Here is a 23469-nt window from a genome sequence, read left to right as displayed (position 1 = left end):
TTCCATTCACAGCATGGTTGTGTGGTGCCTCTGAACTTTGGCAAAGCCCATCCCCTCCCCTCCCCTTCTTCCAAAGAGGCAGCCCCGGGTTTAGAAGTTGATTTTTCAGCTTTGATTGTGCCTGGGTGCTCTCTGAATGCTAAGCAGCCTTTACAATGCGTCCTTGTGATGCGCCTGGGATGTGAGGTCTCCTCAGTTTCTTGCCATTCACAGGGCTCCACACGGTGTGACAGGGCCATGTTTGACTTACCAGAGAGCTCTTGGGGGAGGGCAGCCACGTTATGGGCAGTGGCTGAGGGACAGGATAGGCTTGAGAGTGACACTTGCAAATCTGCCACGCCTGGAGCTGATTTCTTGCGTGGAGGAATGATATTCTCCCTCATGGTGGCAAAGCAGGAGGCTCCCAAGAGGTGGCAGAGACCAGTAGAGATGTGTCTTGCCTGGATTATGGCTTTGGCTTCCTCTGCCCTGCCTGTAGCCCATGCTTTTGTGGGAGCATGAGTAGCAGCCCTAAACTGGAGAGGGGAGTTTCTCTTACCTGCTGGTGTTCAAGCAGGTGGGGCTGGAGTGCTGCTGATGCAGCGTTGGTGGCTGCACCAATGGAGCAAGCGTCCCAGAAGCTGACAGTGAGGAAGCACTTGCACAAATTCAGCCTCTTCTCCCCCACTTGTGTTCAGTCTCCCAAGTTCACAGAATCACAGAATAGTAGGGGTTGGGAGGGACCTCTGAAGAACAAGTTCAACCCCCCTGCCAGAGCATAACCACTTTGTAGCATAAACAGCTCCAATGTCCCAGCTCTTTCAGGATGTTCAGTGTGGGCAGTGTTACCCTTCAAGAGGGTCTCAGCATCGTCTGTGGAGAAACGAGGAGCAATTCCAAGGGGGGTGACCTCTCAGGTGGTCCTGCAGTGAGGTGCGAGGCTCCTCCTGCACGTACAGAAGAGACCTTTGGGGAACTGGGGAAGGAAGTTTCTGTCTCTTTCCTCCACTTGAATCACCCAGACCTTCAGGAAGGGTTTCTGCTGGCCTGTGGGGACCTCTAGTGTGAGATGTGGCTTTGCACAGGTCTGTCTTCGGTGGCAGGCGTTTAGGGCTGGGGGGAGGAAGCCGCTGTCCAGGGCAAAGTGAAGACGGGCTGCATGGATTTTGCCGCGTTCCTCTCCGCGACACAGGCTCCAGGTGAGCTCAGGGTAGGTGACACGGCTGTGCCCTCCCTTCTAACTCGCCACGGCCCTTGGCCGTGCTTCTCTAGCTGGTTCTCCATACAGAGCTGTGCTTCATACCTTCCTGCAACCCTCCAGACTTGCCCTGTAACTCCACCTGAGGAGCAGCCTTGCTGCCTTTACACCCCTGCCCCTTTGGTGGTCGTTCTTGCAAGTGCAGCTGACAACACAACCACCTGCCCTTCAGGGCTGGAAGCAGTGACAAGTGCTAACAGCTCTGCTCCACCCCAGTGGTTTATAAGGCACTTTCTCTGTCTGGCCCATGGTGGGGACCATGTGGACATGGTCACCTTGCAGCTGTACTCCTGCCCCTGGAGCATCTCTGCTGCTGGGGCTGGTGTCTGGTTGCTGTTCCTGGACACCTGTGGCTGGGCATGAGATGCCTCCCCAGCCCGTTGCCCTCTCTGTGTAGTCCTCTCCCCATTGCTCTCCTTTACTGCTGTCCATTTCTTAGGTTCTTGGGCGTTCTCAGGTGGTTTCCAGATGGAAGATCTGTGTGCACATGGGTACACCAGTGTCTCCTGCTGGGCATCAGGGAGTCCCACCAGGGCAGGGGCACACAAGCTGTGGCAGCTCTCACTGGTGTCTTGAGAGGCTGCAGCCAAGCTGTTTTGCAAGAAGGCTTACGAGAAAGCAAGTGATGGAGTCAGACAATCATAAGATGTTTTTTCCTGTGTACATAGCTTTGTGCAACTCCCTCTCTCTTCTCATTGTTCTGCAAAATGCATCTTCCTTCTTTTTTTTCCCCCACTCCCCTCCTTCCTTGTTGTCTTCTTGTAGCCAGGGGTACTGATGTGGGACGTCTTTACCTTCTCCTGGGGGGAGTGCAACCATTCTCCATTATTCTATTTCACCTCTTTTTTACCAGCCTGGCTCTGAAACCAGGGAGGATTAAGGCACTCAGTCATTTAGTCTCCTTTGCCCAGACTGTGAGGAAGAAGTTCTTCCCCATGAGAGTGGTGAAGCCCTGGAATGGGTTGTCCAGGGAGGTGGTTGAGGCCCCATCCCTGGAGCTGTTTAAGCCCAGGCTGGATGAGGCTCTGGCCAGCCTGATCTAGTGTGAGGTGTCCCTGCCCATGGCAGGGGGGTTGGAACTGGATGATCCTTGTGGTCCCTTCCAACCCTGACTGATTGATTCTATGATTGTCCTTGAGGCTCCTTTCTGATTTGCCTTCTGGAGACACACATCCAGCAGGCAGGTGGTTTTGAAGTACAGAAGTCATCTGACTTTCCTGCAGCCATGAGTCCCTGGGGTCTTCAGTGTCAAGGAGAAGGGAGAGGACAGAATCCAAATGCCCATGGATGGTAAGGGTCTCCTGAGCAGGGGATTATAGAATCATCACAGAATCAACCAGGTTGGAAAAGACCTCAGAGATCCTCAAGTCCAACCTATTACCTAACACCTCCTGACAACTAAACCATGGCTCCAAGTGCCACATCCAAGCCTTTTTTGAACACCTCCAGGGATGGTGACTCCACCACCTCCCAGGGCAGCACATTCCAATGGCCAATTGCTCTTCCTGGGAAGAGCTTTCTCCTCACCTTGAGCCTAAACTTCCCCTGGAGCAGCTTGAGACTGTGTCCTCTTGTTGTGGTGCTGGGTGCCTGGGATATATTTATATTATATATATTTATATTAAAGGAGCTTTGCTCCAAACTCCACGAGAGGCTGTTTTATTCTAGATGCTTTTCTTCTTTTATCAGTTGTGTCAGAGCTGACAGCAGCCACCAAGAGCCCAGGCAGGAGGTGGCTGCTTTAAACAGGATTTAATAAGCAGGCAGGAGGAGGTACTTAGCACATAGTGGGGACTACACTTCCCAAGAGGCTCTGCTCTGGCCATGCCTCCCTTGGGGGGGAAACCGAGGCGTTATCAAGAGCTGGAGGGACCAGCTGCCAGCTCTCTCTGAGGACAAGCAGCCATGGGACTGAGATGTGGGATGAGGACCACCAAGTGCCAGCTGCTGGTGACCAGCCTCTGTGTCATGGTGAGAAGGCAGGTTTGGGGGGGGGATCTCTGCAGAATCGAGGTGAGCTGTTGCCTTTCCCATCCCTGCTGGCAGGAGGTCAGGTTTTCCCACGTTGTTTTTCACAGGCAGAGGGCAAGCAGAGCCAACTGCCTGAGTTATCGTTGCACCCGGAGCTGTTATCTCTGGCCACCAGCATCTCCCCCTCTCCGCTGCCAGACTTCTGCTTTCTCAGGGCTCTCAGCTCTGCAGCTCTTTCACAACCACCTCAAAAGAGAAAGGAAAGGTTGCTGCCAGCAGAATGGGTGGGTTTCAGCCAAAGAGATTTGCTCCTGTCTCCTTGGAGCAAGAGAGGGAGGATGGACCTGCTGCAGTCACACTTGTGGCTGGGAGGGTGATTGGACTCAGTATGCAAGAGACAAAAGGAGCTTCAGTCTTAAGCTGTGCCAGGGTAAGTTTAGGCTGGTGATGAGGAGAAAGTTCTTCCCAGAAAGAGTAACTGGCCATTGGAATGTGCTGCCCAGGGAGGTGGTGGAGACACCATCCCTGGAGGTGCTCCAAAAAGGCTTGGATGTGGCATTTGGAGACATGGTTTAGTTGTCAGGAGGTGTTAGGTAATGGGTTGGATTTGATGATCTCTGAGGTCTTTTCCAACCTGGTTGATTCACTATGTTTGAATGTCCAGGGCTTGCCTTTCAATGCTCTTCTGGGGGTCCACGAAGTGGTCTTTGTTTGGTCAGGCTGTCTGCATCTGCCTGGGGCTCAGCAGGAGCTGCTGCCCTCTCAGTCTCTTCCTGCACCCCTTCTTTTCTAGCTGCTGGGGTTGTCCATCGCCACGCTGAGCACCGTCACCCACTACGGCCTCCATTTCACCCTCATCAGTGACATCTCTCTGGAGGACAACTCCTACAGGGTCATCCACCACACAGGTATATCATGGTCTCATCCCAGAGAGACCTTTGGTGACCCCAAGAGCTGAAAACTCCCCTAAAGCAGTTGAAGAACGTGCAGAGGCAGGGGCTGGCTTTGGGATGGAGCACAAGGGTAGCACAGTCCCACAGGCACTTTTTGTCCTGCACCCACCTGCCTGGCACCAAAGTGTGCTGTGGGAGCACAGGGGTGCTTGGGTGCTGCTGTCTTCATTCTTGTCCCTCTCTCTCTTTACCATCTCCCCATCTTTCTCCTGTGCTGCAATGAAAGCTCAGGGGAAGCTGAGTTTCTGGCAGACCCAAAGCTGCTGTGGGGCTGGGAGGCACCTGGGATGACATGGGGAAAGGGACTGCTATAGGAGCTGAAGGAGGGCATAGAGACTGGGAAGAGAAATGCAGAGAAACACCTGGGTTTAGAGGAAGGGTGGAGGGGCTTCCCTACACAAGAGAGAAACATCAACTGAGTCCTGGGTAGAAGGCTAGAGCAAAGAGATGAGAACAGCCCCAGCACTGAAATGCTCTGCTCACCTCTGCTGCACTTGCATCTGCTGCCTCTCCCAGGCCATGCTCTGGGCTTAAACACATTCACAGCCTCTCTGCCTCCTGGTTCCAAATTCCTCCTTAGCAAGACAAGTGCAAAACTGTTAGTCCATGCCTAAGGTACAGTCCTCCCCCTTTCCTACACACACTGGGGGCTATACAGGTGGGCAGCTAATCCATCTTTGCAGGCTCTCCCTTCCCTGTCCCCGCTCTCCAGCAACGCTTCCACTCTGCTTTCCTTGCAAGTGTTAACTCTTTGCCTGGTTAGTTTTGTGTGAGGTTTGCAGAGCCCTGAGTGAGGGTTGCAAAGGCCATCACAGTCCTGCCTCAGAGCCTACCAACTGTGACCCTGCCTTAGCCAGGAGGAAACTGGAGGGTGAATGTTGCACCAGATTAGCAGTTGGGTGAAGCCCCGATAGGGACCGTGGGACAGCTGCTGTGTGTCAGCAGCCCTGCTCAGGGGGATCCTTATCAAAGTGACAAAATGATTGACAGCTTGTGGTCTGCTGGCTGGCCCCACACCCTTTTGGGGTGCTTCACTCATCCTTTTTGGGTTGCTTTGCTCTGCTGGAGCTGTGGGAACTGCTGGGAGGTTTGCAGCCCTGCCAAACAAACAAAGCAGATGTAGCACATCCAGGCTGGATGTGGCTCTGAGCAACCTGATCCAGTGTGAGGGGTCCCTGCCCATGGCAGGGGGGTTGGAACTGGATGAGCCTTGAGGTCCCTTCCAACCATAACAATTCTATGATTCAATGGGGGTACTGAATAAATGATGCATCCTTTGGAGTTCTGTAACCTGGTCCTCTTGGATCAGCTCCCCAAAATGCACTTTTTTGTTGTTCATAGAATGGTTTGGGTTGGAAGAGACCTTAAAGATCATTTAGTTCCAACCACCACGGGCAAAAGACACCTTCCACTAGCCCAGGTTGCTCAAGGCCTCACCTAACCTGGCCTTGAACACCTCCAGGGAGGAGGCATCCACAGTCCCTGGGCAGCCTGTTGCAGCTGTTCACCACCCTCACTGTTAAGAAGGGTGAAAGCCAGGCTTTTAGGGTGCCAGCCCTAAAGTCATGGTGTCTGACCTCATGCCCAACTTCCTTCCAGCTTTCTACTTGGGGATCTGCCTGAGCATGACCCTGATCCTCGCTGCCCTGCTGAGCTCTGCTGCCACGGTGCGGGAATCGCAGTGCCTCACCGCCACGGTGAGTACCGGCAGGGACCGGCTCGGGGCGGGGGTCCTTGGGCTGCTACCCTCAAAATGTGAAGGGGAAGGACAAACTGTTGCTCCATCCTGTGCCACAAGGGGACAGTTTTGTAGAAGACATGGCCCTGCAGATCTCCTCCATCTGGGGACCGCATCCTTCTGCTCGCTGTTTCTTTTGTCAAGGAGTGATGCGCGCAGCTTCAGGAGCGAGGTCCGAGCGAGCTGCTTGGCTGCCAAAGCACTTCACAGAATCCCAGCATGCCGAGGGTTGGAAAAGACCTCTGGGGATCTTCTAGTCCGCTCCCAGGGGCAGGGACACCCACAGCAGGTGGCCCAGGATCACAATGTGCAGGTGGGTTTGGAACCTCTCCGGAGAAGGAGTCTCCACAGCCTCTCTGGGCAGCCTGCTCCAGGGCTCCAGCACCCTCACAGCAAAGAGATTTTCTCCTGTTCAGATGGAATCTCCTGGGTTCCAGTTTGTGCCTTGTTCCCCCTTGTCCTGTCACAGGGCACCAGTGAAAAGAGTCTGGTCCCAGCCTCTTGCCCTCCATCCTTTAAGTTCTTGCTGAGCATTGAGAAGATCCTCTGGGGCTGCGTTTCTCCAGGCTCAACAGCCCCAGGTGTCTCAGCCTTTCCTCCTCGCAGAGACGCTCCAGTCCCCTTAATATCTTCGTAGTCTCCACCCGATCCTGTCTTGCAGTTCCCTGTCTCTCTTGAGCTCTTGAGGAGCCGCTGGAGGGAACCAAGTGCCCAGGAGCGGCTGGTCCGGGCGCGGCTCCGCCGCTGGAGGGAACCACCGCCCCACCGAGCCCCGCTCCGGGAGAAACGGAGTGAGGGAGCAGCCACCGGAACCACTGCAAGGGAGTGGCATAGCCCCAGTCCTTCAGAAACTGATGGGAGAGCCTGGGAAATATGCAAGAGCTGATCAGCAGCAAGTTTATTCTCTACTCCTCTTGGTTCAGGTAGCTTGTCAGCATCTTATAGAGTCATAGAATCATAGACTGCTTTGGGTTTAAAGGGCCCTGCAGTCAGCAGGGACATCTGAAATGAAAGCAGGTTGCTCAGAACCCTAAATAAACTGACCTGGAGTGGTTCCAGGAATTGGGCATCACCACCACACTTAGGTCAGTGTTTCACCACCAGGCAAAATATTTCTTCTTTGTATCCTTGCTGAATCTCTCTCTTTTAGTTTAAACCATCCCCTCCCTTGCCCTGTCACAACAGGCCCAGCCCAGAAGTCTGTCCCCAGCTTTTTTATTGGCCCCTTTAAATCCTGAAATGCTACAAGAAGGTCTCCCCAGAGCCTTCTCTTCTCTAGGCTGAACCCCCCCAACTCTTTCAGTCTGGCCTCACAGCAGAGGGCTTCCAGCCCTCCCATCACTTCCCTCCATCATGTCCACATCTCTCCTGTGCTGAGGACTCCAGAGCTGCCCCAGCACTGCAGGTGGGGTCTCAACAGAGTGGAGCAGAGGGTCAGAATTCCCTCCCTCCATCTGCTGCCCACACTGATGGGGATCAGCCCAGGACAGAGTTGGGGCTGGGCTGACAGTGCTTGGTGCCAGCTCACATTTAACTTTTCACCCCCTGGTGCTCCCAAGTCCTTCTCCACAGGGCTGCTTTCCAGCCCTTCATTCCCAGCTTGGATTGATAAGGGGGGGCTGTGGTGAGATGTGATCACAGGTAGAGGTGGGATTCAGCCCCATGGAGCTCACAAGGTTGTTGTCAGTGTCACATCCTGCCCTGCTGGGCCCTGCTGGGCTGGAGCTGGCAGAAGTGGTCGGCCCCCTGCTTGCAGCTTTTATTTCTCCTTGTTCAGAGAGGATTTTTCACCTTCCCCCACTATTGATTTTAAAGGACTTCTTCTCTCCTGCAAAGCATGTGTCTCATTTAGAAGACCATTTAATTCAGTCTTTAATCAAAGAGGGAAGACCCCAGAGTATTGGTGCCTGACAGCTGTGGCTGTAGAGCCACAGCCAAGCCAGGCTTGGGTGATCTCTGCAGCAATATGGCTAATCCACCACAGCTCTGCTTGGCAAACCAGCTGCCCTGGGGAAATGCTGGGATGGAGACAGCCTGTGAGAAGCATTGCCCTGGTCACCAGCCTGTTGGTGGATTCCATCTCCTTCCTGTGCCCCACTTTCTCTCCCCCACTTTCTCTCCTGGCATTTCTGAGGTGTCTGCTTAAATGGTAAACGTTGCCCCTGCCTGGCTAGCTGGAGGTTTGTGTGCATACAGAGGAGGGGTCTCAGCCTTTGCAGGCCTTACTGGTGCTGTCCTGATAATGATCATGGGTGCCCAGTGATTAGTTAAGGTGCACATATCTCAGGAGCTCATCTTGTAGCTGCATAAGCAGCATCACCAGACCAGGCAGACATCCACTGATGCTTGTGAGGCTGCTTCCTAGAGAGTGAGAACTTAAGGATAAAAAATGATGTTCTCATAATCTAGACTGTTTTCCTCCTAAGCTCCTCTTAAACAGGGTTTAAGTGGCAGGTTTATTGACTGTCCTCCAGTCCTGGCAAACCTTTCTTTTGGGTGATTGGTGGTGCAGTGAAGTCCTGAATGTAAACATCCTGCAGCCCTCCTGGCCCCTGAAGGCCATGTCACTATTGAAGGGCAGGAGAAGGAAGGAAAAGAGCAGTTTTACTAGCACTGCTTGTACAAAGGAAGGACTCTTGTTCCAGTGGGGTTCAAGGCACTGCTATCTGGTTGGACAGAGAGATGGGAGAGAGGAAAAAAAACCAGCAGGGAGCAATATCCCAACTAGAATATCCCAGCTGAAATTCTTACACCTGATCTTCCCAGCCTAAAAAACACTCATGCAGAGCAAAATCTGTGTTGAGGATGAAGCAGCACTACCTCCAACCAATTTCTGTGGGAAAAAGCCTTGACAAGTGCCTGACATGAGGCAGTTTCTCACCAGAAGTGATGTGTCAGCAGGGCCAGCACACAGCACGGACTGCTTGCTTTACTGCTCCCGGGTGTATCGTTGCAGGCAAGCGTGGAGAGGGTCCTTCATAACACCAGAGCCCACTTCAGCATCTTGCTTTCACAATGAATCTGTGTCCTGTCTCAGTGTTCCTGAGCAAGGCATCCATGCCTTGGTGCTCCACAGGGAGCAGAGCCACATGCTCAGCTGGAGCTGAGGATGGAGTCCTCCTTCAGACCGAGAGCAAAAGGCAAAAACATTGTGTGCTTTGAGCTGAGCTGGGTCAGGGAGGGAGAGGTGTGACCTGATGGATGCATTCTAAAATGAACTCCCCCCACCCCTTCCCTGCCCCTGGGCTGGCTACCAAACCCAGCCTGAGCTAGAAGGTCCCTCCCTGATCTGAAGCAGACCCCTGCTAACCGACGGGGAAGCATCAGGAAGGTGAATCAGAAGGTACACCAGCCAACAGACAAGGCTCTGCTCCTGCACCTTCTGCCAGCTCCCGCCAAGACAAACTGTTCCTTGCAGCAAGGATGGAAACAAGGTCATTCATAAAAGAGTAATTGATGTCTGGCTGGTGACAGCTCTCCACAGGGCTGATGTGGCTGCCTCCTGCACGGGGAGCAGGCAGCAGCCTTCAGCCCTCTCCGAGGAGCTCCAAGGTTCTGGGAGATGGTGAACCAGCCTCGACCCTACCACATTCTGTATGCAAGCTATGTGGTGCCTTTTTCTTTCTTTCTTTTCCCCCCCCCCCCCCCCTTCCAAATGTCTTCTAATGTAATTAGAAAGTTGCTCTTCCAAAAGGCTTTTGGCTGGGAAGGGAAAGAGCAGCCCATAATTCATTTATAAGATGTTCTCGGAGCCACGTAATTGCTCCACACCGGCTGGATGGAGAGGGAGCTTCCCAAGGGACTGCATCTTGGTGTTCCCAGAGAAGATAAAGGGGGAGCAGATGCTGGAGGGCCTGAGATGTGGGAGATGGGGGGGAAGAGCCAAGGAAGGGAAGATGAGAAGGTAGTTTTAATCTGCTGGGGTTTCTGGCCCCACAGAGATGTTTTAAGTGCTGGAGCTGGTGGGAGAAGGAAAGGAGAGCACAGGGAAAGAAGTGTGGGTGATGCCACTGCTGTTGTCACTCTCCAGGTTCATGATGGCTCACAAGGATGAGCAGAGGGCTGGAGCTGCTCTGCTATGAGGACAGACTGAGAGAGTTGGGGTTGTGCAGTCTGGAGAAGAGAAAGCTCCAAGGAGACCTCATTGTGGCCTCCCAGTATCTGAAGGGGGCTACAAGAAAGCTGGGGAGGGACTTTTGAGGGTGTCAGGGAGTGATAGGACTGGGGGGGATGGAGCAAAACTAGAAATGGGTAGATTGAGATTGGATGTTAGGAAGAAGTTGTTCCCCAGGAGGGTGGTGAGAGCCTGGCACAGGCTGCCCAGGGAGGTGGTGGAAGCCTCATCCCTGGAGGTGTTTGCAGCCAGGCTGGAGGTGGCTGTGAGCAACCTGCTGTAGTGTGAGGTGTCCCTGCCCATGGCAGGGGGGTTGGAACTAGATGATGCTTGAGGTCCCTTGAACCCTAACACTTCTATGATTCTCAGCCCCCTACTGACATGGGGGGTTTGTACTGACTGCAGGGTCTGGTCCTAGTGAAGAGCAACCCAATGTGTCCATGCAACCTCCCCTCATTCCAGCTCCAGTTTGTGCTCTCATGCAAGGGTTGAAGCCCCACCCTTGGGTGGGTTTGGGCTTTGGTCTGTGGCATCTCACCCTGTGTGTTTGATCCCCATCTTCACTGCTTGCATCCCCCTTGTCACATCAGTGTTCGATCAGCCTTTCCTCGCTGTCTCCTTTAGGGTCTTCTGTTAGCCCATTTCAGCTGCTGGCAAGGCAGAGAGTGATCTCACCACCTACACAGCCAGGGCAGCTGCCAAAAAACTAAAAGAAAAGGAAAGGCTGGACATACATAATTGAAACTTTTCCTAAGAGCTGCACCAGGCTTTTCCCCAGTGCCTGATGCAGAGCCTGAGACAAGGCAGCCCCAGAAACACGATGAACTGCCAACAGCAGCCTTATTTCTGAAGCAAAGCCCCTGGGCAGGGCATCATCCTGCCACAAGCAGAGAGACAGATGGATGAGAAGCAGCAAAAGGCAATTTATTGGCACGTTCACAGCCACATTTTTTCCCTTCTCACTGCCTGTGGAGGAGTTCTGGGCTAATTTTTTCTTTCATAAACCACCCTTTTTAGGTAGTTTTGGGGGTTTAGCTGAAGCAGAATTGGTAGCAGCTCTTCTTCCTCTTGTCACACTTGAACGTGGTAAACTGCCAGGGAAGATGGAATGCTTTTAAAGTGCTTGCAGTTGGATCACACTATTAAAACCCTCACAGAATAAAAAAACCCAACAAAAAAAAAAACCCCAAACCAAGAAACCAACCAAACCAACAGCTCTGAAACCAAAAGAAGCTGCAGCCAGTTGGGCAATTTCCCCCTGCTCCATAACTCCATGTTGGAAGGGGGAGAGTGTCACAGGAAAACTTGTCAGAGCAGTATAATTTTCCACTGGTGCTTATTCATCACATTTTTTTTTTGCCATTCCAAGCCTGAGCTGTGGACTCATATCTGATGAAGCCCATTTGGCCTTCAGATGCTTTGCAGGCACTTTCTGCCTTCCCTTTTTTAACGTGGACGAGAGCCTTTGGCCCAGCTGTCACAACAGCCAAATGCTGTTTACTTCAGGGTCTGTCTCTTTTCTTTTTTTTTGGGGCCAGATTTGTCCAAATAAGCAACAACATGGGGAACTTCCAGCCCTGCAAGCAGAGGGGAGAAGACAGGAGTCCAGAGAGGTTATGGAGCCTCCTTCTCTGGAGGCTTTCAAGCCCCATCTGGATGCGGTCCTGTGCGACCTGCGCTGGATTCTCTGCTCCTGCTCTGGCAGGGGGGTTGGACTCGATGCTCTCCGGAGGTCCCTTCCAACCCCTCACATCCTGTGAGCCTGTGAAGCTGCCTCCTGTGTCACTGCTATTATTGTTTAGACACTTCAGGGTCAGTCGCTGGCCTTGAGGATATTTCTGTCATCCTTTTGTCTGACTGGGATGGCGCTGATCTAAGGCAGGCAGCTTGGCCACCTTGCCAACAGAGTGCAGTCCAGTTCCTCACCCACAGCAGGCTGACCTCTATCCTGCTTACTGGTTTCTTTAGGGACTGTTCATGTGGGTCTGCCCCACTTTGCAAACAATAGCAGAGTTTTAAACATGGGGGAGGGGTTGTGTTTGAATCCTGTGGATTGGGGCCAGACTCTTGTCAGTGGTGCCCAAGGGGCAACAGGCACAAACTGGACCCCAAGAGGTTCCATCTGAACATGAGGAGAAAGTTCTTTGCTGTGAGGGTGCTGGAGCCCTGGAGCAGGCTGCACAGAGTCTCTTTCTCTGGAGAGATTCCAAACCCACCTGGCCATTGTGATCATAGAATCATTCAGGTTGAGATCACTCAGATCTCAAGACCCTTGAGATCATCAGGTCCAACCATTAGCTCTACTCTACCAAGTTCTCCACTAAAGCAATGTCACTAAGCTCCACATGGAGAGGCTGAGGGAGCTGGGATTGTTTAGCCTGGAGAAGAAGAAACCTCAGGGGAGACCTTCTTGCTCTCTACAGCTACCTGAAGGGAGGTTGTAGCCAGAAGGGGGTTGGTCTCTTCTTCCCAGGCAACCAGCAGCAGAACAAGAGGACACAGTCTCAAGCTGTTCCAGGGGAGGTTTAGGCTGGAGGTGAGGAGAAAGTTCTTCCCAGAGAGAGTTGTTAGCCATTGGAATGTGCTGCCCAGGGAGGTGGTGGAGTCCCCATCCCTGGAGGTGTTCAAGAGGGGATTGGACGTGGCACTTGGTGCCATGAGGTCTTGGGTGACAGGTTGGACTTGATGATCTTTGAGGTCTTTTCCAACCTTGTTGATTCTATGATTCTATGATCTAAGTGACCTTTAAACACATCCAGGGATGGTGACTCAACCACCTCCCTGGGCAGCCTGTTCCAATGCTTGACTCGATTCAACGCTTGACTTGATCCTGGGCAACCTGCTGTGGATGACCCTGCTTTAGCAGGGGCGTTGGATTAGATGCTTTCCAGAGGTCCCTTCCAACCCCCACCATGCTGTGAGTAAAGAGATACTATCCCTGCTGCAGAAGAGGAGCACAGTGTCTATAGAATGGCTCTCTCCCACCTCCTTTGTTTACTTTGCCCAAGGTAAGTTTGGGCAGAAGAGATTAACTGCTCCACAGGATGCTGGATGTATTTTCACTCAACCCTTCAAATGGCCACAGTGTAATTAGAAGGCTCCTGATGGAGAGCAACACTGTTATCCATCTAATTTCTTTCAAGCAACCTTATGAAGGCTATTAGAAGGTGGTGATGTTTAGCTTGAACTTTAACTAAAATCGCTCAGAGAAGCCTAATTAAATACATCCCAACGGTGTTTCCAAATGGATCTTTTTTCCCTCCCCATGTTGTTAACTGATGGTATTTTTTCCCTCTTTATCCTCTCAGGGGTTTTTCTGCTTCGCTCTGGCCTTCTGTGGATTGCTCCCAGCTGCCTGCTGGAGATACACACACAGCACCGAGGTAAGCGACGGCAGCAAGGAAATGCCACCAGCATCTCGTCAGAGGGGGAGGGTTGGTGGATTTTTTCCTTCATAGCAGCTCTTTCTCCCATAAAAGGGACATCTGGCAGTAATTAAGCCATCCATGCTGAGGTCTATCAGATGCTGTGTCACATCCATCCTTTGCAAGAACAGGGCTGCCTCACCAATGGGGTCAGCTGAAGGCAGAAGCCATGGAAACCCTCACGTGGGGCAAACGGTTTTGTCCTGAAGGCAAAACAAAGTGCAAGCCTTGCTCCAAATAGCTTAGGGATTGGGGTTTTAATTTGCTGGGGATGTTTTGCTTTCCTTTGCTTTGCTTGGTTTGGCTTGGAATGGTTTGGTTTGGTTTTGTTTGGTTTGGTTTTGATTGGATTGGGTTTGAACGATTTGGTTTGGTTTTGCTTTGCTTTGGTTCTGTTTTGCTCTGCTCAGTTTTGCTTTGCTTTGCTTTGTTTTGTACAAGATGATGCTTGGCTCTTGAAAAGTCATTTCCAGACAGCTCTAATTCCTGCTAAGGTCGTTTGGGAGCCTCCATCCAAAGGAAGTGGCGAGTTATGATTGCTCAGGTTGGCTCTGGCCAGGAGAAAGCCCCAGGAGATGTCTTTATTACCTGGCAGCAGTAGTAAAGTCAAAAGCCTAGTGTGAAAAGTGGTGGTTTGGGTTGCTGTCATGCTGGACCAGAGACAGAAGCATAGAGTGGCTTGAGTTGGAAGGGACCTTGAAGAAGGCTGCTGGGGGAAAACAGAACTTGGACTTACCATTTAATAACTTGAGGTCCTTGAGGTCCCTTCCAGCCTGGTATTCCATGACTCTAGGAAATGAAAGCATCTTAGACTTTACAACTTCTGCAAGCCAGGTGATGGGCAGTGGCCCCCCACCCCGTGCCAAACCACAGCAGATGCTCTGAGGGGTTCAGACCTCTTGATCTAAACAAATAAATAAATAAGGAGAAATTAAATCTAACTTCCCTTCATAAAGCAGATTCCCTCTTACAGAAAATCAGCTGGAAAGGAAAAGGCCAACATTCAGCTGTGAAAACCCTTTTGCTGTTTGTTTTCAGGAGGAGGTGGGTAGGAGAATGTTCCTTGAACATGACAAAAGCAAAACTTCCTCTCTGCCTTTGTGCCTCTTTCAGAGCCCTGTTTACAGTGCTTCTTACAGCAAAGCTACACAGGATCACAGGATGACAGGGGTTGGAAGGGACCCAAAGAGATCATTGAGTCCAACCCCCCTGCCAGAGCAGGACCATACAATCGAGCTCAGGTCACACAGCAATGCATCCAGACAGGGCCTTGAAAGTCTCCAGAGAAGGAGGCTCCACAACCTCTCTGGACAGCCTGTTCCAGTGCTCTGTGACCCTTACAGTGAAGAAGTTCTCCCTTGTGTTGAGGTGGAACCTCCTGTGCTGCAGCTTACAACCATTGCTCCTTGTCCTATCCCAGGGAGCCAGTGAGCAGAGCCTGTCCCCTCCCTCCTGACCCCCAGCCCTCAGATATTGAGAAACATTTATTAAATCCCCTCTAAGTCTTCTCTTATTCAGACTAAAAAGCCCCAGGTCCCTCAGCCTCTCCTCACCAGGCAGTGCTCCAGACCCCTAATCATCCTCATAGCCCTCTGCTGGACCCTCTCCAGCAGATCTCTTGAACTGGGGAGCCCAAAACTGACTGCAGTACTCAAGATGAAGTCTCAGCAGGGCAGGGGGTGGGAAAAAAGAAAAGGCAGCTGTGTGTAAATGTTTGGTATTCTCAGACCTGGACACTGTAAACAGAATGTGAGTCTTCTCTTTTCCTTTCTGCTTCTGTGACCTTCTGTAGCTCCTGCATGAATCATTTCAGACTGATGCCATGTATCTTAACTTTAAGTTACCTGCATTCCACACAGGCTTGATGTCACCATAGGTTTACTCTTAAAATAACATATCCCAGACAGGCAGAAATCCCAGAGCTGGGGTTTATCAGGCTTCATCCTAAAAGGTTGCTCCTTCTCTTCAGCAGCATGATGATTCCTGCTCTACTGCCCCATCCATGTGGCCAGGGTATGGGTTCTGCTAGGTCCAGGCCTTCCCCAAACTGTTTTCTCAGGGCTGCTTTGCATCCAGCTGTCTGCACTGAAGTGCTTTTAACAAGGGATTCATAATCTGGCTGTCCCCAAAGTATGTTTGGTAGGTTCTGAATAGAAAATTATGTACAAAATGGGGAGGGACAAACTAAGTCAGAGTAACCTCCCAGGTCCTCTGCTTGTCTTGCCAGCATGTCTAAGGCAGTCTTTCTGTGAGGGTCTACTCCAGTTTGCAATCAAACACTGGCACCAACAGAAAACGTGCTGCTTTCGCTTGGAGAGGTGTCAAAACCTCCCTGGGCAGGCTGGCTGCTCACCCAAAGATCTGAAAGGAAAATATTTGTGATCTGGAGGCTGTTGAAGCACCTCTTCTCCTATTAGTTCTAGTGCTGAGCTGTTCATAGAATCAATAAGGTTGGAAAAGACCTCAGAGGTCATCAAGTCCAACCTGTCACCCAAGACCTCATGACTACTAAACCATGGCACCAAGTGCCACCTCCAATCCCTTTTTGAACACCTCCAGGGTTCATGTTTCAGTATTTTCTAGCTTGGCTTGTTCCTGAGCCCTATCCTCATCTGCTGCACCTCTTCACCTCTGTCCCATCACACTCTCAATCTCCCAGCTCCAGAAACACCCCAGCCCAGCCTCCAAGCCTCTGTGAAACTTCACTGGCTTTCTGCCTGGCCCAGAGAGAGAGTCAATCTCTTGCCACATCTGACCTAGTGCAACCAAGGAACTCCATGAGGGTGAAGAGCCTGTTTGTTTGCCTTCTCTAAGGGCCATCTGCCCACAGTGTGGTTTAGGTAGGAAAGTGTCTGAGGAACAACAGTAGTGGTGCAAATCCAAGTGAATGAGAGGCAGGGGGACAAGGAAGAGTGGGGAGGATGACCTCTGTGTGAGCATCTTTGACGGAGCAGCCATGGGTAGCCATGGAAATGCGGAGGATTTTCAGCTGGTTTTCAGCCACAGGAGGAAGATGTGGTTCCTGAGGCCAAAGAGCTGACTCTTCTTTTCCAAACTTCTTTTCATGGCAGCTCCTTTCCCACAAACTGCTGCCTGTTTGGATGAGGTCCCTTAGTCATTCCCAGCACGGCCCAAAGCGGCTGGGTCCTAGGCTGCAGAGAAGGACGTGGGCTAGACTCGTGCCACATCTCTGCAGCAGCTCAGGAGAGCCTTGCAGCAGTGCTGTGGAGCTGTGCCTGTGCAGTGCTCAGGATGGCAGGGTGAGCTGGCAAAAGAATAAAATCCCTGCAGCAGGAAAGGAACTTTGCAACTGAACAAACTTTAGTTACAGAGATCTGTTCACAGGGAAACGTTGGCCTCAAACCAGGGAAACATGATTGCCCAGCTCAGGGAGAAGGGTGAAACTGGTGCAGATAGATGCCCAGACTACTGGTGTCAAGGTTTGATTTGCCTTGTGCTTTGGCTGAATCAAAGAACTTAGCAGGTTGGAAAAGGCCTTGGAGATCATCAAGTCCAACCTATCACTCAGCACCATCTAATGAACTAAACCATGGCACTGAGTGCCTCATCCAGGCTGTTTTTAAACACTTCCAGGGGTGGTGACTCCACCACCTCCCTGGGCAGCACATCCCAATGGCCAATCTCTCTGCCTGTGAAGAATTTCTTCCTAACACCCAGCCTAAAGAGATGAAGAGGTCACTTGCTCTGGCTACAATCACATGGCAATCTTTTAACTACCAAGTGGCTTCTCAGGGATCTCCAAAGAAGGTTTCTTCAGTGACTTTTGGCTCTGCCTGTGTAGCAAGGCTTTGGCATCTTGGCACTGTGCTGCTTGCAACTGGGGAATGAACTTGAGGATTTAGGTTGTTATGGGGGAAGAACACAAGCAGCCCATGCATGGTTCTCCTGCAGGCTTGCTCTGCTTGAAACTTTCTTCTGAGGAGGAACTTCTTCACTGTGAGGGTCACAGAGCACTGGAACAGGCTGCCCAGAGAGGTCGTGGAGTCTCCTCGTCTGGAGACTTTCAAGCCCCATCTGGATGTGTTCCTGTGTGACCTGAGCTGGATTGTATGGTCCTGGATGACCTCAGGAGGTCCCTTCCCACCCCTCACATTCTGTGATCCTGTGAACATTTGCTTTCATGCTGGGAAGAGGAAACAGAGTCTCTTTCATGTTTGGTTAGGGAGCAAGGTGGTGCCTCTTCAGGTGGTGATTTCCTAACAGGGATCAGCTGGGATTAACAGCTGCAGCTGGTTTGTAACTAAATGTTGCCCTGCCTGGGGGCCATTCATCCAAGGAGCATCTTCCCTACACGTGGGTTCTACACTGGCCTCCTGCTTGTGGCTTTTCCTTCCCAACCAGCACCTTTGCAAAGTGGTGTGGTTTAAGCTTCTCCCTTTTTCAGCCCACCCACCTCCTGGGCTGGGCTTAACCTAAGCACACAAAGCCAGGCACAGCATCGTTTGGGTCTGCAGGAAGCAAATCCTCTGTGTGTGTACAACCCCCCCAGGATCATCCCTGGTTTCTGCAGGTGTGCAAGGAGTGACCCAGCACTTCCCAGGTAACTTTTGCAGTGGCATTTTAGGTGTCCTTCTAGAGGCAAACCAGCTCTGTGGGGTTTTCAGGGTGTGTTTGTCTCTGTCCCTGTGGCTGCTGGGGTGTGTTGGGTAAACTCTCACAGGGCATCTGGTCTCAAGGCGATGCTTGAATCATTTTGGTTGGAAAAGACCTTTAAGGTCATGAAATGCAGCCATTCTCTAACTTTACCAAGCCTGGTGCTCAGCCATGCCGTTCAGCACCCTATCTCTGCCTCTTTGAAACACCTCCAGGGATGGGGATTCAACCATCAACCCCCCCCAGAGCCTGTTCCAGTGTTTGAGAATCCCTTCAGGGAGGAAGTTTCTTCTTATGTCCAACCTAAACCTCCTGTGGGGCAACTTCAAGGCCATTTCCTCTCATGCTACCACTTGTAACTAGGCAGAAGAGACCAAGCCCCACCTCATGCCAACCTCCTTTCAGGCTTAGAGCTCTTGAGGGGAGTCATGCACAAGGTGAAGGTGTGTTCAGGTGCTGTCTGAAACCAGACCTTGAAGCATCCCAGGTAGTTTCCTTCTGGTTTTTGGTTACATGGGGCAGGATCAGGTTTGTGCACGCTCGTGGGGGTCTTCCAAGAGCATTTGCAGAAAGCTCTGAACTGCTGTAAAGAATCTAATGTCCTTCTTGCTCTGGCTGCTACTCTGCCAGGCACAGTTGCTTTAAGGTAGGCACTGAATTTTTCCCAGCCTCTGAGGCCTCTGGGAAAAAAAAAAACAGAAAGGGGGAAAACCCTTCCCCCTTCCTTAGTGTCTTTTCTACTGTGACTCTTTCCCAGTGTTTATGTTCCCATCACACAATAAGGGCCCACTCCCCGGGGCAGACACTGCTCTCCTTTGTCTGAGGCACCACTTGGGAGGGATAATTTATCACTGCCCTGACGCTGAACCCACGCAGTCCCCATTCTGCTGCTTCCCATGGCACAGCCTTAGCTGCAGCTCCTGGCTCTGGCAGCATCAGCCCTGGGACCCAGGGTCAGGGGGATGGTTGCTGTCTCTGTGGCACATCCAGCCTTCCCTTGGCTGTGGGATGCTCACCACAGCAAAGCAGCCCCCACCAGCTCAGAGCACTCTTGCTGGTGCAGCTTTTTTGAGGTTTTTTTTAAGCTGAAGCTGGGTTTGATGATTTACACACACCACCCACCCACACTCCCCCCCATGCTTTCTGTTGGGAAGCAGTCTTGCCTGGTACTGGTTTCAAGTCCTATGGGTGAGAGATCAGAGGTGACTGAGGTACTTTGGCCATGCACCAGGGGAAGTTTAGGTTTGAGGTGAAGAGAAAGTTCTTCACAGAGTTGTTAGCCATGGGAATGTGCTGCCCAGGGAGGTGGTGGAGTCACCATCCCTGGAGGTGTTGAAGAGGGGACTGGACGTGGCACTTGGTGCCATGGTTTAGTCATGAGGTCTGTGGACAGGTTGGACTTGATGATCTTTGAGGTCTTTTCCAACCTTATTGATTCTATGATGTTGGGAGCTTCATAAGTTGATGAGTTGTGCATCTTGAATGATGGGAGCATAGAATGGAATAGAATAAACCAGGTTGGAAGAGACCTTTGAGATCATGGAGTCCAACCTATCACCCAACACCATCTAATCAACTAAACCATGGCACCAAGCACCCCATCAAGAGGGTGGATGTGGGGCCTTGGCAAGCTGTAGGCTTGGAGCTCTGTTCTAGAATGCACTGAAATGGATGTGGCACTTGAAGCCATGGTTTAGTTAGTCAGGAGGTGTTGGGTGACAGGTTGGACTTGATGATCTCTGAGGTCTTTTCCAACCTTATTGATTCTATGAAATGCTTAAGGTTTGTTTAACAAAAACAAGCAACCCAACCCAACCAAGCACCAACCAAAATAACCCCCAAAACTCCAACAGGATCTTGGTGCATTGAGACTGGTGTCACTCATGAGGGATGCAGCCCCAGATCTGGAGGATCCGGGGAAGGAATCTGTTGGTGTTGAGTAATTTCCTGCTTTGGTTTTCTGTGCTTATCTCTGAAGCATCTGGTGCTGTGCCCCAGTCACAGGCAATGCTTTTGCCTCTGTGAAATAAATGGTGAAAACCACTTAGCTAAAAGCCTTATCTGGATCTTCTCACATCAGCAGTCTCCTGGGCAGGCAGAGCAGCATCTTCTTATCTCGTGCAGCTTCACGTGGTGAGGGGGCCTCAAGGGCTGCTCCGGTGTGCAGCACTGGGTGAGTTTCGTGCCTGGGACTGACTGGCTGAAGGAATGCTGGAGAGAAGAGGAGCTGACTGGCTGCAGCAAGCTGTGAAGACCATGTCTGATACAGCAGTAAAGCCTGGTCAAGCATGGGGAGGAGGGAGCCTGTCTTGGTAGGACCTGCTCTGTAACCTGGCTCAAGCACTCAGAGCAGTTTTCCCTTCTCTGTTGCATTTCATCATTGCTTAATCCAAAGCCAGTTTCATCAGCCCCCCCGAGCCCCTGTGAAGGGGTGTGCTCCTGCATGCTGAGGAGGAAGGGAAAGAGACAGCCAAATGCAGAAGTGCTCCTCTTACTGGAGCAAGCAAGGATTTTGAGTGAGTTAACTTCCAGTTGCACGTCTTAACTGACTGCCTTGCAGTCTCTGTCTAAGCAAGGGAGTCTGTGGCAGTTGCCACTGGTGAGGAATGTATGAGTGATGCTGGTCAGCACACCCTTCCTGCTGATGCTGAAAGAGCATGACTTGGTGAAGTTGTAGTTCCTCTTGAAGCTTCAGCACATGCTAGGGTGGGTACCTTGAAGGCAGAAAGAGAATGGAATGGAACAGAATAGAATTAACCAGGTTGGAAAAGACCTCAGAGATCATCAAGTCCAACCTACCAACCAGCACCATCTAATCAACTAAACCATGGCACCAAGTGCCTCATCCAGTCCCCTCTTAAACACCTCCAGCGAGGGTGACTCCACCACCTCCCTGGGCAGCACATCCCAATGGTTAATCTCTTTTTCTGGGAAGAATTTCTTCCTAACTTCCAGCCTGAACCTCCCCTGGCACAGCTTGAGACTGTGTCCTCTTGTTCTGCTGCTGGTTGCCTGGCTACAACCTCCCTTCAGGTAGCTGTAGAGAGCAAGAAGGTCTCCCCTGAGCCTCCTCTTCTCCAGGCTAAGCAACCCCAGTTCCCTCAGCCTCTCCTCACAGGGCTGTGCTCTAAACCCCTCCCCAGCTTTGTTGCCCTTCTCTGGACACAACTCAACAAGAGCCACAGGAGAGGAGGATCCTCCTTTGTGCCACTCCAAGAGTGTCCCTGTTCAGCAGAAAGGAGAAAGGTGGCCTTGTCTTTGAGACAAAACTAACATCTGCCTTCACAACCTTCCCCTTGAGCCCCAGCTTTGCAGGGTGGATTTGGGCTGTTGGCTGTTGCAGAGATGGTTCAGTGAGGAAATCTCAGAGCATTGTTCTTGGCACAAGTCTAAGTTGGTTTTCCAGTGTACAGCTAAGGATCCAGCTCTGCTTGCTCAGGTGCAGGTATTCACTGGCCACAGGAGGGGCATTCATTGCCGCCTCTGGCTTGCCAAGAGGTCAGGAGCTGAAGGCTGACCTCCTTGACTGATCTCTCTGGTCCAAATCCACTTAGCAGGTAGAAATCATCCTTGATAAATAACCTAAGTGGGGAAAAAAAAAAGGTCACTTTTCATCTTGAAGGAGGTAAGACTGAAATTTGCTCTAGTTTCTAATAGCCAGGGGCAAGAACAGTAATGGCTTTGAGTAAATGCCTTCCTGCAGCCATAAATTCTGCTGCTTGGGGGGATAAAGGATTTAGAGGATGACAAACAACCTCAAAATTCCTTCTTTCTCCTGCTTGAAGTGAAAAGGGCTGCTCTCTGCAGCCAGCCACATCCATCTCGGTGGTGGTTTTCCATCTGTTGCATCCAGCAGCCCATCGATACCGTCCCTAGATGAATGTCTCATTAAGGAATGCAGACAGAAATGGGAGGCAGCAATCTGACTAATTTAGAGCTGGAACGTTTCACCCAGCTTCTTCCAGGAAAAGAATTGCTGTAAGGTGTGAGCTCCTCATCCCTGAACCTGGGGGCTTTGCTTCAGCCAAAGCCCATCTGCTGCTTCAGCCTCACCTCTTGGTGGTTTCGGCTGGCAAGCGTTGGAGGCACTGTCTCCTTCCAAGGGAAAGCTTCCTCCAGCTATATTCCTCCAGCTGTAGGTCATAGCATGGCACTAGGAACAGAAAAATCCACTTGGCTGTGGCGATGCTTCTGTGGGGAGGGAGTGTGAGACCTATTGAAAGGGAGCCTGGACAGCCTTTCTCTTCTCCAGCTCTATCAGTCCATTATGTGCTAAATGTGGGCTGAGTTGAGGGATGGGGCACAGCTGTGGCTTTCTTAAAGCATGTTATTAACACTATCAGCACAACCACTCACACTCAAAAGGGCATCCTGTTGCTTAACCATGAAAGCAAGCACCCTGATTATCTTTTAATACTTTTTTAAGCACCCTGATTATATTTTAACACTTTTTGTTTTCCCCTCCAGCCCTTGGTGTAAAACAGAAAAAGAAGAATTATTATGAGGCAACTGACCCCAAGTTGGCTGTCAGTGGCAGAGGGAATCTGTTGAGGGTGGCAGCTGAGCACAAAGCAGTGCTGCAGTCTGGCTCATCACAGCATGGTGGGGGGGTTGGAAGGGATCTCTGAAGTTCACCTACAACAACCCCAGGCAGTGCTACAGGCTGGGGTCACAGTGGCTGGAGAGCAGCCAGGCAGAAAGGGACCTGGGGGTACTGGTTGATAGTAGGCTGAACATGAGCCAGCAGTGTGCCCAGGTGGCCAAGAAGGCCAATGGCATCCTGGCCTGTATGGTCATCAGGAGCAAGGAAGTCATTGTGCCCCGTACTCAGCACTGGTTAGGTCACACCTTGAGTCCTGTGTGCAGTTCTGGGCCCCTCAGTTTAGGAAGGATGTTGAGTTGCTGGAAGGTGTCCAGAGAAGGGCAACAAAGCTGGGGAGGGGTCTGGAGCACAGCCCTGTGAGGAGAGGCTGAGGGAGCTGGGGTTGATGAGCCTGGAGAAGAGGAGGCTCAGGGGAGACCTTCTTGCTCTCTCCAACTCCCTGAAGGGAGGTTGTAGCCAGGTGGGGGTTGGTCTCTTCTCCCAGGCAACCAACACCAGAACAAGAGGACACAGTCTCAAGCTGCATCAAGGGAGGTTCAGGCTGGATGTTAGGGAGAAATTCTTCCCAGCAAGAGAGATTGGCCATTGGGATGTGCTGCCCAGGGAGGTGGTGGAGTCACCATCCCTGGAGGTGTTTAGGAAGAGCCTGGATGAGGCACTTGGTGCCATGGTTTGGTTGCTTAGATGGTGCTGGGTGAGAGGTTGGACTGGATGATCTCAAAGGTCTTTTTCCAACCTGGTTAATTCTAAATTCTAAAATCACCTACTCCAAGTGCCCTGCTGGAGCAGTCCCAGAACACCACAAAATTCCAGG

General features: G+C 51.5%; 1 protein-coding gene across 1 annotated transcript in view; it reads left to right on the top strand.

Moving 5' to 3' along the window:
• The first annotated feature begins 3110 nt into the window (after positions 1–3110).
• The window catches only part of TSPAN32 (tetraspanin 32), a 33582-nt gene continuing 13223 nt past the window's right edge, over positions 3111–23469 (top strand). The window contains exons 1-4 of the mRNA XM_009899979.2: positions 3111–3208; positions 4002–4116; positions 5761–5858; positions 13322–13396. Of these exons, the coding sequence (XP_009898281.2) occupies positions 3143–3208; positions 4002–4116; positions 5761–5858; positions 13322–13396 (354 nt within the window). The 5' untranslated portion in view covers positions 3111–3142. The remainder of the gene's footprint in view (positions 3209–4001; positions 4117–5760; positions 5859–13321; positions 13397–23469) is intronic.

Source organism: Dryobates pubescens, chromosome 22 (genome assembly GCF_014839835.1).
Source record: "Dryobates pubescens isolate bDryPub1 chromosome 22, bDryPub1.pri, whole genome shotgun sequence".
Taxonomy (NCBI): domain Eukaryota; kingdom Metazoa; phylum Chordata; class Aves; order Piciformes; family Picidae; genus Dryobates; species Dryobates pubescens.
This window is presented reverse-complemented; position numbering and strand designations above follow the sequence as displayed.